Consider the following 19,119-nt stretch of genomic DNA (forward strand, 5'->3'; position numbering starts at 1 on the left):
GGATCATGACCTTAACCAACTGAGCCACCCAGGCATTCCAACCTAATTCCACTTATAAAAGAATAACTTTAATGTGTCATTTTTTACTTTGGAAAATTATTTTCTCAATATTTAAAGTAGCATTACAATTTTAGGTTTTGAGCAAGGTTTCTCATCCTTGGCAGCAATGACTTTTTAGATTGAATAATTCTTTGTTGTAGGGGGTGTCCTCTGCACTGTAGGGTGTTTACCAGCACCCTGACCTCTACCCACTAGATGCCAGTAGTACCCCCCCGCCAGCCCTCGGTGGAGACAACCAAAATTGTTTCCAGACATTGCCAAATATTCCCTGGGGGGACAGTGTTACTCCTGGTTGAGAATCACTGATCCAGAGGACGAATACAATATTTACACTATTAGGAGAAAGTATACACGATCACTTTACATATATTAATCTATGTGTATACTTCTAACTTGTGTTACTTGATTACCAATTTATGATAAAAGGATATGGTAAAAAAGAAGCCCAAAATGGAGTCGCTTGCCCCCCACTACAGCACACCAAGACTGATTTACAGTTTCAACCTATCCTAGAATCATCACTTTGTATTTTTGAATAAAGAAAGTGTTTTGTTCAGGAAACCATCCTGTTTGTGATATCCCCCCTCCACCACAGGCCACATGATGAAGAAGGATTTACAGATATTTTTAGAAGTTTTAATAGATTGAGGGCACCTTAGTGGATGGTATTAAGAGAGAGATTTATGAACATCTCTTCTGTGCCTTTTCTCTTTTTCATTGCAGAAGTTAATTTTTCACTTGAAAGTTTAGTAGGTTCTGTAAACTCAAATTTTGTTTCTTCATCTTTTATTGGATGACAGTGCTATATTTTAAAAATTATGCAAGTATTATAAATGCTTTATTGTGAACAATAAAGTAAATGATGATAAAGACCAAATACAAGTCTTCCTTAGCCTTCCTCACTTATGTTGTTCTCGCCAAAAGCAACCATTGCTAAAATTTGGCGTATATCCTTCCCATTCTTTTTTTGTGTTCACATATGCACATACATAGTTAAAATATATATAATTCAGATTTCTGTAATTTTTTTTTTTTAAAGATTTTATTTATTTATCTGTCAGAGAGAGAGAAAGCACCAGCAGGGGGAGAAGCGGGCTCCCTGCTCGTGGGACTCTATCCCAGGATCCTGGGATCATGACCTGAGCCGAAGGCAGACGCCACCCAGGCCCCCCTGTAATATTGTTTTCTAACCTTCCCCTCTACAGTATTTTTGAAGACCTTTCCATGTTCATATGAATAGAGAGCTTAGGTTTTCAATATCTGCCTAATTATTTATGCAGTGATTATACAGTATCTTTTCTCTATGGACATGTAAGCCTTTCTCAGATATTTCTTTGATATTCCTACCCCGTCCTTTCTGCATCTGGTTCACATTTGAAAACTTGTCTGTGTATGTGTGCACACGCACGTGCACGCACGCCATCTTCCACCATCCCCCGGGGCCCCTGGGTCCCTGCTTCCCAGGCATTGGGCTAGGCACTTAGATGTATGTTAAATCCTCAGAGGTCCTAGGTTGATACCTGTATTCCCATGAATTATTTCCACTCCCTCCCCCTCCCGCCCCCAGGGTCAACTTATTTTTTTACCCTGTGGTCAGCGAAATGCAAAACCTGTTTTTCTTGAATTTATGCTCCAAGGAGCTGAAGGACAAGGTGACTGCTTCCCTGGCACAGACGTGCTTGCTTACCTGCACATTTTGCCGCCCCCCCCCCCAACCTGATTCCTCTGCTCTTCAGTGGGCCTCCCCTGCCTCGCCCACCTCCCGCAATGCTAATCCTGCAGGACCTCTGTTCTCCGAGTCACAGGCTGACACACGTGCTCTCCTGTGCCTCTTCTCTTTCCTTCCTTCCTCCCTCTTTCCCCCCAGTGTTCTTGTTTCTGTCCCTTCTTCCTGGGGTTGATATCCTATAAGTCAGAACTTCTCCCACTTCCGATTCCACATTTTCCCTTGGCTGGGATACCACCACCTCTTGGTGAACTCGTTGCAGAATTAAGTTTTACTTCAAACTGGAGTCCTTTTCTTTTCCCATTGCAGGTAGCGACGCCAGGTTTAATATTCTTGGGGGTGCATTTGGGACCTTCTTTCTGAACATTGCAGTAAAGCATAGCTACACATCCCTAGGTAGCGACACAGCCTGTGGTGTGTGGGAATGAGAGGGAGAGGACACACAGAACACGGGGTCTCACACACCGATCTTGCCCGGGGGCCCCCCGCTTCTGCTGTGGTTCTCTAGCAGAGTTAATGGTCACAGGAAGAGATTGTGCAAATAGTTTATTACTTTGAGCTTTGACTCCCCTGTCCTAATTCAGATTTCTGATGACCAAAGCTGGACAAAGTACAGAGCTGCTTTTGCCTGAGCTAAAATGAACCTAGGGCTGAGAGCCAGTGTGGGCAAAGCATTCTCTACCCAAATCTAAGTCATGGGTGTCTTTCCTCTCTAGTGGTGGGGGGTCAGCCCAGCCTCCTCAGGGCAGGCGGACCCTGGCTCTTTTCTCTGTGGGCTCCTAGAAAGTATCATCATCATAATAGCTAATTACTGAGCACTTACCATATGCTTGTACTTTTTGGTCATAGAAACCTTTTCTTTTATATTGTATAAGTAATATGAGCTTATTGTAGAGAAGCTAGCAAACTCAAGGAAGCTAAAACAATAAAATAAAAGAACACCAATAAGCGCACCAGCCAGAAATAATCATCTATAAATTTCTGAACTGTTGGTCTCTGTCCATTTACAAAAATGAGTATTTTGTATGCTGCCCATTCACTTCATGTGTTGGGCATCTTTCTGTGCTAGTAAATGCCAGCAAGCACACCTTTATGTTATCATTTTTTTTTAAAGATTTATTTATTTACTTGAGAGAGAGCGAGAGCTCGGGGAGGGGGGATGGGGAGGGGCAGAGGGAGAGAGAGAACCTCAAGCAGACTCCCTACTGAGCACAGAGCCTGACTGTGCTATCATTTTCTAAGACTGCGACAGTGTTCTGCTATATGGATGAGCCATCAGTTTATTTTGTGCTTTAAATATATTGTCAGTTAAGCCTCACACTCAATGAGGCAGGTACTGGTGGTGGTTTTCCTTTGCGGATGAGGAAGCTTGAGACACAGACCTACTAAGAGAGTTACTTCAAAACATGCAACTGATACGTGGCGGAGCTAGGACTTGAATCCGGATCTGTCTGTGGCCGTTCTTCCAACAAGGCGTGATTTTCAAGAGAGGGATGCTTCTGCCCCGCTGCCCCCAGCACTGTGCTCGGTCTACTGCCTGGCCTTTAGGAGCCATCCTCCTTCCTGTCTCTTACCCCACCTCCTGAGTAATCCCAAGTCTTGCGCCGCAACTAGCTCCTCTTTTTAGATGCCTCTGTGGCTAAACACCACTCAGAGGTCAAGGACGCATAAGGATTACAAAGCGAACGTTTAGATTTGATGACAAGAGGGTTGTGGATGACTGCGGTGGGCCCAGTCCCACTGGGGTGCTGGGCAGAAGCCGGTGTGCTGTGGGGTTTGAGTGAGTGAGCAGGAAGACTAGACATGAGTGTTGGTGGTTTGGCCGTGAAGTGAGAACAGGAACTGGAGGAAGTGTGGATTTGGGCTGGAGGGCAGACTTTTTGTTTGGTTTTAAGGAGGGACAGGACTTGTGTGAGCGCCCAGAGGCCAGCGTTGCTAGAGAAGGAGACGTTAAGGTGAGACTAGAGGAGGATGGAAGCCACTGAGCAGGGGCGAGGGGAGTAGCCTGAGCAGAGGTGGAGGTAGCTCAAGCCTCCGATGGGGGAGGCATACTTCTTCCATTGTTTCTAGAGGTAGAGGGGAAGTTTTTGTTTTACTTTGTTTTGTTCTTTGTGGCAGGAAGTTGAGAGTTCTGTGCTTCTAGCTGCAGTTTTCTCTAGGAATAGATGATGAGGTCTTCTGCTAAGAGCGAACAGGAGGTTTCGATGTGAGGCTGGGAGGTTTTCAGGACTTCTACAGGCTTTGCATTAACCGGTGTGGAAAATGAAGGAGAGAGTTGACAGAGGAAGTATGCGAAGATCGCTTGGCAATGCTGAGGGTCCAGTGGGAGATTTTAGTGTGTCACTTAGTGTGTTTGCCTGTTTTGTTTTCCCTCCAGGAGTGTGCTCACACATGCGTGTGGCAGAGCAGGAAGTGCATGGTTGCATTTTTGCCAGAGTCGTGCGGATGGACAGTAGGGGAAGGGACGTTTAGGATATTGGCAAGTAAGAGGTAGATGTGATGGGTTATGGAATTGATGGAGAATAAGGAAGGAAATAAAGATAGGATTGGACAGAATGCCATGGAACTGTAGGTTCCAAGAGGCTGAAAAACCAGGGGTCTTGGGAAGTGGAAAAGTCTGAAATACAGGAGGTGCTGGTTGGAGAGAAGGAGGTCTGACTTTCTGCCAGATGACAGCCTGAGGGAGGCAATGGGAATGGAAGGAGATGCTCTTGGCTCAGAGGTGGGTGTTGTGTGTGCAAACTCACAGATCTCGAGGGCACCCAGCTTATGGAGGGGCTTTGGAGAGGAAGCCCCTTTGGCACTGGAATCCTCTGGGAATCAGGAAAATGATGGGGTGTCAGTAGATGACAGGTGTGAGAGGGACAGAGATGTAGATATCTTGATGGCATGAGCCTCAGAAAGGTTTTCACAGGGCCGTGGAGCAGTGGAGGTGAGGAGCAGTGCGGAATGAGGGGGATATCAACAGCAACTCTTGGTCTTGGAGAGTGGGGCAGAGTTGGTGAGATGTGAGAAAACGAGCAGCTTTCCACCTGCCGGGACAGCAGGGAGGCTATAGTCTCCTGGGAGAGTCGGCTTTCAGAATCTGAATAGCTGGAAGAACTATAGGAATTTATTAATGACGGAATGGGTGTTCTAGAAGGCTTGGTCTAAAGCTCTGAGAAAGGAAGCTCTGAGGAGCATGAGGAGAGACTAGAAGCCTCTCTGGTCATCATTCTCAGGCGTTCTCTTAGGGTAGCAGTGTTCTGAAGCAGAATGAGATTAGCTGGCTAATATTTGACAAGGGAAGAGGAGGTCCCTTTTGTGGGGAAGGGGGGTGGGTGTCACTCAGACTTCACAGGATTCGGTTGTGGCCTGGACAGATGGCACTTCTGATGAAGACCAAATCTCTCTAGGGTGGACTGGTTGTAAATTTTAGATTGAATGGAAATTCTTTGGAAGGGCTCCAGGCCACAGTAGTTAGGCACATCAGCTCCTGGGGAATAAGAGTTCTTCTGTGGTTAAGGTGAGGCCCAATGGACAGGTGCTCTGCTGGCTGATTGATTGCCCTGTGGCTCTGTGCTAGGTCTTCTAAAGTGTTGAATTTACCCAAAGAATAAAAATTTAAAAATTTTTTTTTTTTAAATTGGCAGGGGTACCTGGAGATATTCATATGGAGTGATGGCAAAAATGAATATTCTTCATTACAGCTCTTGTGCTCAGTTACCTATTTGTAGATCTGACTTTAGGTGTGTCCCCATGACCTTGTGATCTTGTGAGGCATTCTGGATTATGGATCATGGTGTGGAAGGACCCAGAACAAAACAGTGTAGTGGTTGTCTCTGATTATGGAATTGTGGGTGTGCACTTTTCTCTTCTTATTGTTATTAGAAAATAGAGCTTTGCTTTATTTTCCTTACTCAGTTAGACCCTGAATTTTACAGAGGAAAAATTTACTACAGAGTCATAGTTGGAGTTTTATTGGCCTGCATATTTTATGAGTACTGTTGAGTCTTATAACTGACTGGGTTTCTCTCCAGAAATTCACAGTAATGTCTGTGGCCCAGTTTTAGCAAGTGTGCAGAATTCTATGGTGAGTGTCTTTTGCTAGCCTCGTTCCTGGCTCTACTTTCTCTCTCTGTCCTTGTTTTTTCTTGATCTTTCTCACCTACTTCTAATTTATGTCATTTAATATTATTTCATGTAGCTCTGTATCTTTTCTAGAACAAATTGTGGTGAAAGTAAGTAAAACAAATATTGGGTCAAAGAGTGTGTGAGCATCCTTCTGCTTCATGATGATTTTTTTTTACCTTATTGCTTTCCAAAGCATCGAACAAATTTTTATTTAATCCATTATGTCCGTAAAGGAGCTTTTAAAAAATAAACAATTTTTTGGTGTGACTATGAAAGTATCATATGAGAATTGTACAACATTTTAAAATAAGGATGAGTATAAAGAGGACAGTTGTCATTATGAGTTCTAGATTTTTCCTAACCTTTTATATCCACATTTTTAACACTAATGAAATCATAATGTATGTGCAATTAATTTTAAATCTTTCTGTTTTCTCTTAAAAGTATATTAAAGCATATTTGTTATTAGAGATGTCTTGTGGGGTGCCTGCGTGGCTCAGTCGGTTGAGTGTCTGCTTTCAGCTCAGTTCATAATCCCAGGGTTCTGGGATTGAGCCCTGGCTCAGCGGGGAGCCTGCTTCTCCCTCTGCCTGCTGCTCCCCCTGCTTGTGCTCGTGCTCTCTCTCTCTCTCTGTCAAATAAATAAATAAATAAAAATCTTAAAAAAAAAAGATGTCTTATGACACGATTACCAATAAGCCATAGAATAAAAATACCATAATTTACCTGTTTTTATTGTTGAACATTTAGATTGCTTTGATTCCTTTGCTATTTTACATAGTATTGCGGTGAACATCATTATACAGATATCTTTGCCACAATTTAAAAAGTATTTTCTAATGGCAGATCTCTAGAAGTAGAATAGCAGTAATTAAAGATGTAAATAAATAAATGATAAATAAAGGAGGGAACACAGGTGAATATTTTTAAAAGCTTGCAATGGGGACAGCCTTCTTATCCATGACACCCAAAAATATAAAGGGAAAAAAATGGCTGAATTAAAAAAATATATACCTGGGAAACCCTTTGGAAATTATGATAGATAAATGGCTATAAAGAATTTCCACAAATGAAACAGACTTTTAAAGACAATGAAAAGACAATTTAAAAAAGAGACTTTTCACAAAAGAAAAATCTGTAGCTAACAAATATTTCAAAGGATATTCAACCCCAGTAGTAATTAAAGAAACAAAGATGATGTATTATTTTTTAATTATAAGTCCATCAAAGATAACCACTGGTGATGAGAATATGTGATAAGAATATAAGTTGATATATTTCTAGAAGCAGGCTGTTAATTAAAAATACATGTACCCTTGAGCACCTGGGTGGCTCAGTCAGTTAAGCGTCTACTCTTGATTTCAGCTCAGGTTGTGATCTCAGCGTTGTGGGATGGAAACCCCACCTGTTTGGCTCTGTGCTGGGCATGGAGCCTGCTTGGGATTCTCTCTCTCCCTCTCCCACGTTGTTACCACCCCCCCAACTCATGTGTGTGCACGCTCTCTTTCTCAAAAAGAAGAAAAGAAAACTACTAATAAATTATAAAGATTGAACATTTTGTAAAAAAAAAAAATACACCACACACACACACTCTTTTATCCAGTAATTCAGTCTTTAGGAATTTGAGTTTTATCAAACAGATACCCGATGGTGTTTACTACAGCATTGTTTATTGATTGAAAGATTGGCAACAACTTAAGTGAGGATTTGGTTTTGTTGTTATATATCCATCCAGTGGAATATTTTTTATGTGTTAAAAATAATCATGTAGATTTGAATTACTGACAGAAAGATACTTAAGAGCTGTTAGAGATTTAGAAAATATGACTGAGTGAATGGATATGCATAGAAAAAATATGGAAAGATATAACCATAATATTTATAGTGTTTTTCTCTATTTAGAGGGATTATGACTGATCTTTATTTTTCCTGAAGTTTAAAAAAATTTTTTTATTTATTTGAGAGAGACAGAGACAGAGTGTGCATGCATGTGCTAGTTAGGGGAGGGGCAGAGGGAAAGAGAGAGAATCCTAAGCAGACTCTGCACCAAGCATGGAGCCCCACGCAGAGCTCGATCCCACGACCCTGAGATCATGACTGGAGTTGAAACCACGAGTCAGACTCTTAACCAACTGAGCCACCCAGGCGCCCCTTTGCTGAAGTTTTAAAGTAAGTATGTTTCACCTGAATAAGTAGAAGGGGGGAAAAAGCCAGTTCCCCCAAAGTAAAGTTGTTTACAGCAGAAACAAAACTTGTGTTTAGTCATACTGCTCTTTGTAGTTACCAAATACTGATTTCAAAGTTAGAAATGTTACCTAAACTATAATTAATGAAGTGGATTTGCACTTGTGAGGCAAAAGAGAAGTGATCAGTTGATACCATGTAACATTAGGAAGGCAAAAATTAGAGCCCTCCATCAGTACATTTACAATGAAAATGAATTGCGTTTGTCACACATCCAAGTTGCCCTTTTGTGGGCACATCATCATTGGCAGGTCCTCAGAGCCCGTTGGGGGTACTCTGTGCGGTTTTGAAGAATGTCCCTTCCAACCCTCTTCTTGCTGTTGAGAAAACCTAGGCTCCAGGAGGCTTAGTGTCTCAGGAATCTGGTAGGTGCTAGGACTGCTCATGCCCAGGCTTCTCCTCACCAGCCTCGGAAGGAGGCATCACCCTTATACATGAAAATTCATCAACAGTGATTTGTTCTTTGAATTTAAGCATTCTCCCCCACCCCCAATTCTATAATGCTAATTCCTTTGGGGAGTCTTCTAATAAATCACAAATACTTAGGTTGCATGAATTTCCTCACCTCTTCCCACTCATACCCTCTATCATAGGGGAAGGTTCTGCATGGGATTTTGAAAAGGAGAAGAGATGCAGGAAGAGTTAACTGAGGTCCAGTCCAAGACCGAGTCCTTTCACTTCAAAATTTTGCTCGGACTGTGTGAGCGCGGGTTTTGGGGAGGATGAAATCGTAATTTTCAATGCCAAAGATGTTCACAGCTTTTTCATTGATAGGTGACTCATATGTTTATCTGTTTTTAAGATTTTCTTGGTGTCGTGGATTAAAATGGACTTTTGGCCTGAAAGAGTAATTTTATAAAATGTAGCTGGAACCATTTTTATTTTGACCTTTCATTTCTGAGAGCTATGACTGTCATGTAGTCTGTACCCTTATAGGGAAAAATGGTTTAGCTGAGACACAACTTTAGTTTGGGCAAATTAATGTGTAAAAATCTTGTTTTGGCATAAATTAATTTCATTTTATTTAACATTGGTTTTCATTATCAAAGTGCTGCAATCACATTTCAGAAAACTTAAATTCAAGAAAAGGGATGACTGATGTAAAACATTAAATGCTTAAAAAATGGGGGGGAAAAAAGAAAAGGGATGATATTAATATTTTTTCTGCAGTACAATGACATTTTGGCATTATTTCCTTCTAGATTTTTTTTCTTATCACCTGAAATACAACATAGTTCCAAGCTTATGGTTCTGGCAGAATGTGGCAGATGAGGCAAATCCTTTACTGTGTTCATCCAATCTGACTCCTAAATGAGCAGGTGCTCTCTTAGCTCTTTTTGTTCCTCCCTTCTGCCTTTGGTAAAATTTGTCAGCATATGTAGCAGAAGGTGGAGATGTAATTTCTTTTAAAAGAAACATGGATTGGGATTTAGTAGCAATATCCTCTGTGGAATTATTCCGCTAAAAGCAATCCTCAAAGTTAAGCCTGGAGGAAATGAATCAAATGTTTCTAAACAAATCCTGAGGGGTAGTTGAATTCCATTTCCTAAGGGTAGGAAACCCCCCCCCCCCAACATTTCCTTTCGAGATCCTTGACTTTTGAGCTGGGCCCTAGGGGCCTGGACGCAGCATTTGGTGTTGGTAATTGATGCCTTTTGGCTGGTGTTTTGGTGGAAAGAAAGTGTGTTCTTGCCCCGTTTGGTTACTCAGAGCTTTTTTCCTTCTTTTCTGCCAAGATATGCTACTCTTCCCTTATGCTTATTTTGTTCCATTCTTATTTGCAGAGTACGCGGGTGGAGTTTGACCTGCCAGAATATTCTGTTCGTCGAAGGTACCAGGATTTTGACTGGCTGAGGAACAAACTGGAGGAATCCCAGCCTACTCATCTCATTCCCGTAGGTACTAAGTCATTATAGCTTGTTCCTCTCTTTTCCTGCGTCGTCTTTCCTGAGGATGTTCACTCAACTCTCACCCTTTACATTAGGGGCAGATTCTGCCTGACATTTTATACCACGTTTTCCCATCAAACGTACATAAAACATTTTCGTGGATACTGTCTAATCTATCTCACCCTTGGGGTTTTGGTTTCTGGTTTGCTGTCATCATGCTGGTTTCTTGAGCGGCGTGGGGGTAGTTTTTCACTTGCATTATGACAATTTTTTTGAGGTATGGAGAGTCCTAATTCTTACTTGCTGCCTCTTTAAAGACTGTCTGTTTCCCCCTTCTAGACACTATTCTTGAGGTTTGGGTGGCTGCCACCAGGTGAAGAACAATGCCTTGGATTACAGCCGGCTGGGCTTTCTTTAGACACGGGTAATTCAGGGAACAGGAATCTAGCACACAACCCACTCAACCCCAGTTTTTCACTTAAAAAAACAAAAGCCACCTACCTCCATTTATTGAAGCAGCATAATATTTATCTATTGCTCATATCTACACATTAAAAAAAAAAACTAGAGCAAATAAAATTTAAAAGACTACTTAAACCAACATACATATTGAATGCTTTTTTGACTTTTTTTTTTCCCCAGTAGAAATAATAACCATTTAGACCCCAGATGTTTCTTTGGGCTTTGGGGGCATTGGTGCAATTTAGGCCATAAAACTCTTTAGAGGGGCTTTATCTTTCAGAAAACCTTGGTTGAATAACTTCTTAGCACTTGCCAATCTTCATGTTATGAATGCATCTTCCAGTGCTTTTCTCCCACGGTTGGACGAGGTTGAATAAGCCGTGGTAGAAATGATGGGACTGGGACTGGGACTGCATTCTTTCTTGGGGGAAGAAACTCATCTTTAAGCAGTTGGAACTGTTCCTTAAACTAGAATTGCAATTTGGCAAAATTGGCAGCTAGTGAATTTTTTTTTTTTTAAATAGACTTTTTATTTGAGAACAGTTTTAGATTTCCAGAATTACTGTGAAGATAGTGCAGTGAATTCTCATATGATCCCTTATTATTTGACTAAAAATCCTTTATTCAGATTTCCTCAGTTTCCTCATGTCCTTTTCCTGTTCTAGGGTCCCATCTAGGATGTCACCTTTCATGTCTCCTTACTGGTTGTGATGATTTCTCAGCCTTTCCTTGTTTTCGATGACTGACAGTTTTGAGGAGTACTCGTCAGGCATTTTGTAGACTGTCTCTCAGTTGAGATTTGTCTGATGTTTTCCTCCTGATTAAACTGGGGTCCTATGTTTTGGGAGGAAAAGTGCCATTCTCACCACATCATACGAAAGGTACATACTATCAACAATATTTATCACTGTTGATGTTAACCTAGACCACCTTATTTGATATAATGCTTGTCGGGTTTCTCCACTGCACAGTTACTTATTTTTCTCTCCTGTTCCATGCTGTACTGTTTGGAAGGAAGTTGCTCTTTATGCTTAGCCCACACTGTGCAGAAGGGGGAATTATGCTCCACCGGCTGGCAGCTAGTGTATTTGAAGTTTGGTTCGACAGCGACACCTGCTGGTTGCACTTATGCATGGACACTGAAACCAGACCTGAAAGAGGATGGAAGTCTGGAATGTCAGGGAATGATCCCTGGTATCTTTAAGTATGGTTTCCTATGGTCAGGGTAGAAGCAGTGAGTAGGAAGGTATTCTAGAAGCAAGTGGAGACATAAATGTATTCAATAAATTCTTGGTACATGTCTGGGGTGGAGAGAGATTTAATATAGGAGAGCATCTCTAACTCAAATACAAAAGTCAAACTGGAAACAAGCTCTCTTTTTTCCCCTTCAGAAGTTATTCTGCAGCAACTTGGCTGGGAAGTATCTTTCTGTTATTAAGCACTGACTTAGTGTTAGTCTTTATACTAGGCCTGGTGAGTGCTGTTGGGGAGGTCAGGGGTCATAAGATGGACAAAGGACCCCTGCCTGGAAAGTTTATTTTCAGGTGGAGACCTAGTAGACATGCAACATAATTATTGTTTACATTTTCATTTCTTTATTTAAAAAAACAGCTTTATTAAGATATAATTCACTCACCGTACAGGTTGCCCCCTTAAAATATACAAGTCAAGGGCTTTTCTTATATTTAGTATCAATATTTAGTATATTAGTATATGCTATTTCAGTATATATATTTAGTATATAAGTATTTTAATATATTTAGTATACAGAGTTGTGCATGCATCAGCACAATCAATTTTAGAACCTTTCCTCACCCCCCTCACCCGCAAAAGAAACCTCCCACTCCTTGCTTGTCACTTCCAAACATATCTTTTCCAGCACCTGGCAGCCGCTAATCTTTCTGTCTCTATAAATTTGCCTATTCTGAACATTTCATATAGAGTCCTACACTATATAGTCTTTTGTGACTGTATTTTTTTTTCACTTGGCATAATGTGTTCAAGGTTAATTCATGTTGTGTCACATGTCAGTACTTTTGTTCCTTTTTCTTGTCAAATAATATTACATTTTATGGATATACCCCTTTCTGGTCTGTCTGCTCACATTTAGTGGACATTTGAATTGTTTTCACCTATTGGCTATTATGAGTAATGCGACTATGACCATCCATGTGCAAATTTTTGTGTGGTCCTATGTTCTCATTTTTTCTTGAGTGTGTATGCCTAGCAGTATCATTGACAGATCATATGTAACTGTTTATTTAACCTTGTGAGAAACTGCAAGGCTGTTTTCCAAAGTGGCTGCATCATTTTACCATCCCACTGGCAGGGTATGAGGGTTCTAGTTTCTCCACGTCTTTACTAACACCGTGATCATCTGCCCTTTGATTCTAACCATCCCAGTGGGTACCTCATTGTGGTTTCGATTTGCATTTCCCTGACAGCTAATGATGTTGAGCATTTTTTTATGTGCTTGGTGGCCATCTGTCATCTTCCTTGGAGAAGTATCTCTTCAGATCCTTTACGCTGGATTGTCTTTTTGTTATTAGTTCTTTATATAATCTAAATGCAAATCTCTTACTAGAGATACGACTTGCAAAAAATTTTCTCCCAATTAATGAGTTGTCTGATTACTTTCTTGATGGTGTCTCTTGGAAGTACAAAGGTTTTTAATTTTGATGAAGTCCAATTTATCTTTTTTTTTTTCTTTTGCTGCTTGTGCTTAAAGGTGTCCTTTTTAAGAAATCATCACCTAGTCTGGGTATTGAGGAGGGCACATTCTGCATGGAGCACTGGGTGTTATGCACAAACAATGAATCATGGAACGCTACATCTAAAACTAATGATGTAATGTATGGGGATTAACATAAGAATAAAAAAAAATTTTAAATAAATAAATAAAAACTAAAATTAATAAAAAAATAAAAGAAAAAAAGAAATCATCACCTAGTCCTAGGTCATGAAGATTTACACCTGTGTTTTCTTCTAAAAAAATTTTTTTTAACATTTTGTTTTCAAGTAATCTCTACACCCAACATGGGGCTTGAACCCATGACCCCAAGATCAAGAGTCGCTCGCTCCACCGACGGAACCAGCCAGGCGCTCCTCTTCTAAAATTTTGTACAGTTTTAGCCCACACATTTCAGCTTTTCATCCATTTGAGTTCATTTTTGTACAGTAAGTTTTCCTTTAACCAGTGAGGCTGAATGTCTTCCCCTGAACTTACTGGACATTGGCATTTCTTTTATGATTTACCTCTTCATTTTCTCTCTCTCTCTCTCTCTTTTTTTTTTTTTGTAAAAACTCCGTATCTGCAAAGGAAGTTGACTTGTATCTTTTATATTTAAATCTAGCATTTGTTCTGATGTGAGATGGGAGGACCATACTTTTTTCAGGTAGTGAGTTGTTCCAGAACCACTTATGAGTAATCAATCATCTTTACCATCGTTTGTGCATCAGACTGAATCATGCATTAGACTTGTGTATTCCTGGGCTGCTCCTGAACCCTTGGTTCATGGGTCTTTCTAATCTGGTGCCCCTCATAAACGATTTGAATGACTGTAACTTCATAGAACGTTTCAACATCCGGTTGTACAGGTCCCCATCTCCGTCTCCACCTGCCAATATACTTTGTTTCCAGAGCTTTTCTAGCTGTTGGCACATGTTTTATTTTTTAAGATGAACTTTAGAGTCTTTTGAATTACTTGGAAAATTTGGGAGAATGAGTTCCAATTATTTTGTTTTGTTTGTTTTTTGCCAACTCAAGTCGGCTACGGTTAAAAATGTGTGAGGATTCTGAGCTTGCAGATTCTGCTGCTTGTGTTAGAAAGCGTGGAAATGAAGTGCCCCTTTTACCTGGGCTTCATTGGAACCATGTGAAGTTGTAAGTGAACAGCCAGCCAGACTGTGGTTCCGGGAAGGGACCCACATTCTTTCATTTTCCTCTCCCCATTGGCCATCCTGAGGCCTGTTTCCAGCCCCTGTGGCTCTGAACTTGGCAGCTTCTGGGGCTGTACTGGGGAAACCCAGCCCTTTACTTCCTAGGCCAGCCTTTCCTTTGCCTGAATAGAATCACAAGATGATCAGTATTGCTTGACTTTTCTCTCAGTTCAGTCTTTTCTGCTTTGTACTTTTAACAGATCCTGGCCTGTTTGATATTTTCTGTGTGCTGCGCACTGTGATATTTTCTGGTGCTGCAGCATATTTTTTATTTTTTATTTTTATATTGCTTTGTTGCTGCTCTATAATTTGAAAAGCAGAAATGCTCATATGTTCTTAAAATGCCATCTTACAACTAGAAGTGTGCTGGATGTGTGTGTATTTGTCATCTCATAATGACAGCTCACTTCATCATCGAATAGTTAGAACCCCAAGAAAGTCTTCATTATGACATGGTTTTGGGGTTTTTCGTTTATTTTTTGGCCCACAGGTTGGTTTTAACACTACTTCTTTTGCTGGGGCACACCTCGTTACAACAATAGGTATGTTTCATGATTTGATGGGCACAGGTAGATTTGGGAGATGAAGCAAATACATTTATTAAGCTCTTTAGTGTTTAATTGCACTTGGAAGTTTACTGTTTGCTTCAGTTTTTGTGAAGGAAGCTTTGTTGGAAGGATGCATTTGTATTTACTATATACCTGGTTTGTTTTGGATATTGGTAAACTCATAGGAATTAATAAGAACTTTGTAATGCAACAACTGTTTCTCTTAATATAAAATAATCAGTAAAAACTTTAACTTCATTTTCTAGCTGGGTCCTCCTTTTTTTGTACTGTTAAAAAAAGCATATGCACAAGGGGTGCCTGGGTGGCTCAGTCGGTTAAGCATCTGTCTTCAGCTCAGGTCATGATCCCAGGGTCCTGGGATCGAGCCCCACATCGGGCTACCTGCTCCGCAGAAGCCTGCTTCTCCCTCTCCCACTCCCCCTGCTTGTGTTCCCTCTCTCGCTCTCTCTGTCAAAAAAAAAAAAAAAATCTTTAAAAAAAAGCATATGCATGCTTTTAGCTTACCCAGTAGGTAAGTTAATAAGTAGTTGAACATTGATTAGACTTTCAAGTACTTTGAATTAAACCAGGCTTGACGGTGGTTTTTATGGAGAGGAGGTTTTTAATCTTAATGCTCTTTTATTTGTTATTTTTTCTTGGGAGCAATATTGTCTGTTTGATAAGGATAGGAAAAATAGTTTTCTGTCACATAGGGGGTGTGTTGCTGAATATTTGTTTAATTGCAATTTGCAGTTAATTGCAAATTAATATTTGTTGAAGAAGCAAATGCTGACAAGAGGAAGTTGGATCATTTCAAGATTGAGCAATTGAAATCTTTGTGCAGATTTCGCACTATGAAATAGTAGCTTCCCATGACAATGTACGGGAAGTATGCTTTTGTTTTCACAGATTATAAGGTACTTTCTTATAAACTATTATGAAATATAATACATATGAAAGTGCTTGACCAAAGTATCAAGTGCTATGAAAACGTAAATATTTTATAAGGTTAAACCTTGAAATATTTAATGGGTTATTGTAATGCTTTGCAAATAGGATTTTTTAAAATATATTTTTTAAAGATTTTATTCATTTGAAAGAGAGTGAACAAGAGAGAGGGGAGTGGGTAGAGGGAGAGGGAGAAGCAGACTCCTCACTGAGCAGGGAGCCCGACATGGGGCTCCATACTGGGACTCCAGGATCATGACCTGAGCCGAAGGCAGACGCTTAACTGACTGAGCCACCCATGTGCCCCACAAATAGGATTTTTTCTAAGTTCCAACATATACATGCATGTGTTGTTTTTAAAAAATGTTTTCATTATGGAAAATGTCAGAAATACTAAAGTAGAGCGATTCAGTGCAATGAACCCCCTCATGTACTCACCGCCCAGTTTCAGCATTTATCCCCAGTGGCCCATCTTGTTTCATCTCTGTCCTTATCCACTCCCTCACCCCCATACCAGGTAAGATTTTTTTTTTTTTTTAGCAAGCGATTTGAACAACAGAAGTTTATCACCTTATAGTCTGGAGGTCAAAAGTCCAAAATTGGTCTCAGTGGATTACTCTCCAGGTGGCAGGGCTGCATTCCTCGTAGAAGCTCCAGGGGGAGTTGGTTCCTTGACTTTTCCAGCTTCTAGAGGCTCCCACATCCTTTGGCTCGTGGCCCCTTCTGCCATCTTCAAAGCCCCTTCTGCCATCTTCAAAGCACAGTGTTTTCTCTCCTCTCTGACATTTGCTTCCGTCACCACAGCTTTTTTTTAAAAAAATTGAGGTAAAATTTGAATAACATAAAATTCACCATTTTAAGAAGTGTACAGCTCCGTGGCTTTTGGTGCATTCATGATGTTTTACGGTCACCACCACTATGTAATTCCAGAATATTTTCATCCCCCCCAGAAGAATCTCATACCCATGAAGCAGTCGCTTCTCATTCCCCTTTTTCCCAACCCAACTATTATAAATAATGCTACTTGCACATTGATTGTACGAGTTTTTGTTTGAACACTTGCTTTCAATTATTTGGGCTGCGTACCAAGGAATGGAATTCTGGATCCTATGCTAATCTTACACTTAATATTTTGAGGAGCTACCAAGCTGTTTTCCACAGAGACTGTACCATTTTACATTCTCACCAACCATGTATGAGGGTTCCAATTTCTCCACGTACTTGCTTCCTTTCTTTTTTTTTTAAATCTTATAGCCATCCTAGTGGGTGTGAAATGGTATGTATCACAGAGGGTTTTTAAAAAACATTTTGGCCTCAAAGATGTATGGAAATTCCACCCTTTGGTCCACTCCCCTTCTGCCTTCTGTTGTCAGTGTTTACAAGGTCATAAAAATAGCTGGCATGTGTGTGACATCTACCATGTGCTTGGAGCTGTGCTGAGCTCAGTTACAGTCCAGAGAGGCACTTGATTTCATCAGCAACCCAGATTCCTATGCATAAAGGAACCAGAAGGTAATTATAAAGGTGACGCCAAGACTAGGCTTTAAGTCCCCTTTAAGTAAGCTCGAAATAGGAAGAAACAAATTTCCAAAGCCATGTACGTTTGGGAATAATAATGCTTAGAAGGAAATTTTGTTTGCAGAAGGATTCACTCTGGGGTTCCTTTAAATAGCAAGCTTCCCTGATCCATTAAACATAAAGTTCAATGTACTAAACCTGAGGAATGAATTAACTATTTCATGAGATTATGTGTTACGTTAAATGAGGCACACCTCGGCACTTATTTTCTCATTAGGCTTTCCTCACAAGTCCTATTCAGCATAAGCAAACCAGAGCATGCTCACCAGGACTCATGAAATAAGAGCAGGTAAATATCCACTGGATTTGGTCGTTAGAAAGCCATTGATCATCTTTAAAAGAGTGGTCTGAATTGGGTTAGGGATAAGGCGGAGAAATGCAGGATTGAAGGGAGAACCAAAGACAACTTCGTTTTGGGGTGGAGGAAGCTTGGGGCTGAGACATCGATGGAAGGAGTGGGAGTTAAGATAAATGATTCTTTCAGAAAGGTTGAGTGAGCCCCGCAGGAGGGTGGAGAAGAAGATGTAAAGTCAAGGGATAGTTAGGTTTATTATTTTGGGGTAGAAAGAGAACCAACTATATTTTTGTAGACTCGGGAACAGAGCCAGGTGAGGAGGAAATGTTGAAGGTACAGGGAAAAGAAGGTATAATTAATGACAACACATGCATGATAGTGAACTCATGGGTCAAAGACACAGAAGAGTTAGCTGTGTGGTGTGTTGGGGGTTGGGTATGTTGTCCACAGGGACCTGAGAAATGGAGGGGAGATGGGTTTCTGTGGCGGAAGCAGGATGGTTAGGGAATGTTTATGTGATGCCCTTACACCTGGTTCCTATGTCAGAGAGATGGTATTGTGCTTAGCATGAAAGGTTGGGGGTTTAGTGTAGGGTTTAAGGAGAATGGCTGCCTAAGGGAATGGGAGAAGAACTGATCAGAACAAAGAAGTTGTCTTAAAGAACAACCACACCCTATTAAGACAGATTCCCTGGTGCTTCTGACTGGGCCGGAACATTGGGCTGGGTGGCCCTATATGCATCTCACCCAGTACCCCGTCTCCAGTATTCTCCCCAGGCGTAAGCTCTACCAGCTATCTAAGTTGGACGTGTTCTCTCCATGCGGCTCTGTAATTTTATTCCTCACTCTGCTACCCTCTCTCTCTTCATTTCTATGCCTTTCCGCCATGCCCTCTAGAACTCCCGATCTGGTAAAAAGAAACCAGTCAGTTCTTAGCCTCTTCTGCCTGCACACTGCTACCATTTCAAGATGTAACTGGACATGGCTGTCCCCGAAGATTAGTAGTTCCCAAAGCCGCTGCCCCTCCTACAGCAAAGACCCCCACAAACTTTTGTTGTTGCTTCCTCTGCAGTAGGAATTGTGTGAAGCACGTTCAGCCTAGCAGTGAATTTTAATCCTTGTAACAACCCTGAGAGGCTGGCATTACTGTTACCTATTTTTTTACAAACGAAGAAGAAACTGAGGGACCAGGAGATTATCTGTTACATTAAATGAGGCACACCTAGCCACTTGACCGAAGTCAGACAGCTTGGCCGAGGGGGAAGATGAACCCTGGAGGCATGGAGCCACAGTCTCTATTCTGGAGATGGAAAACATC

General features: G+C 40.9%; 1 protein-coding gene across 5 annotated transcripts in view; it reads left to right on the forward strand.

Annotated features, from left to right (window-relative positions):
• Nucleotides 1–9,710: 9,710 nt before the first annotated feature.
• The window catches only part of SNX30 (sorting nexin family member 30), a 50,698-nt gene continuing 41,289 nt past the window's right edge, over nt 9,711–19,119 (forward strand). For 3 of the 5 annotated variants that reach the window (XR_014140126.1, XR_014140125.1, XM_081803396.1), the window contains exon 1: nt 9,724–10,038. Coding sequence is in view for 2 of the 5 variants with exons in the window: in XM_081803396.1 (XP_081659522.1) it covers nt 9,898–10,038 (141 nt within the window). In the remaining 3 variants the exon portion in view is untranslated. Of the gene's footprint in view, nt 10,043–19,119 lie in introns of all 5 variants that reach the window. The other 2 variants (XM_081803397.1, XM_081803398.1) reach the window with 2 other exon arrangements.

This window comes from Leptonychotes weddellii, chromosome 14, assembly GCF_054177405.1.
Source record: "Leptonychotes weddellii isolate Sample4059 chromosome 14, ASM5417740v2, whole genome shotgun sequence".
Classification (NCBI taxonomy): Eukaryota; Metazoa; Chordata; class Mammalia; order Carnivora; family Phocidae; genus Leptonychotes; species Leptonychotes weddellii.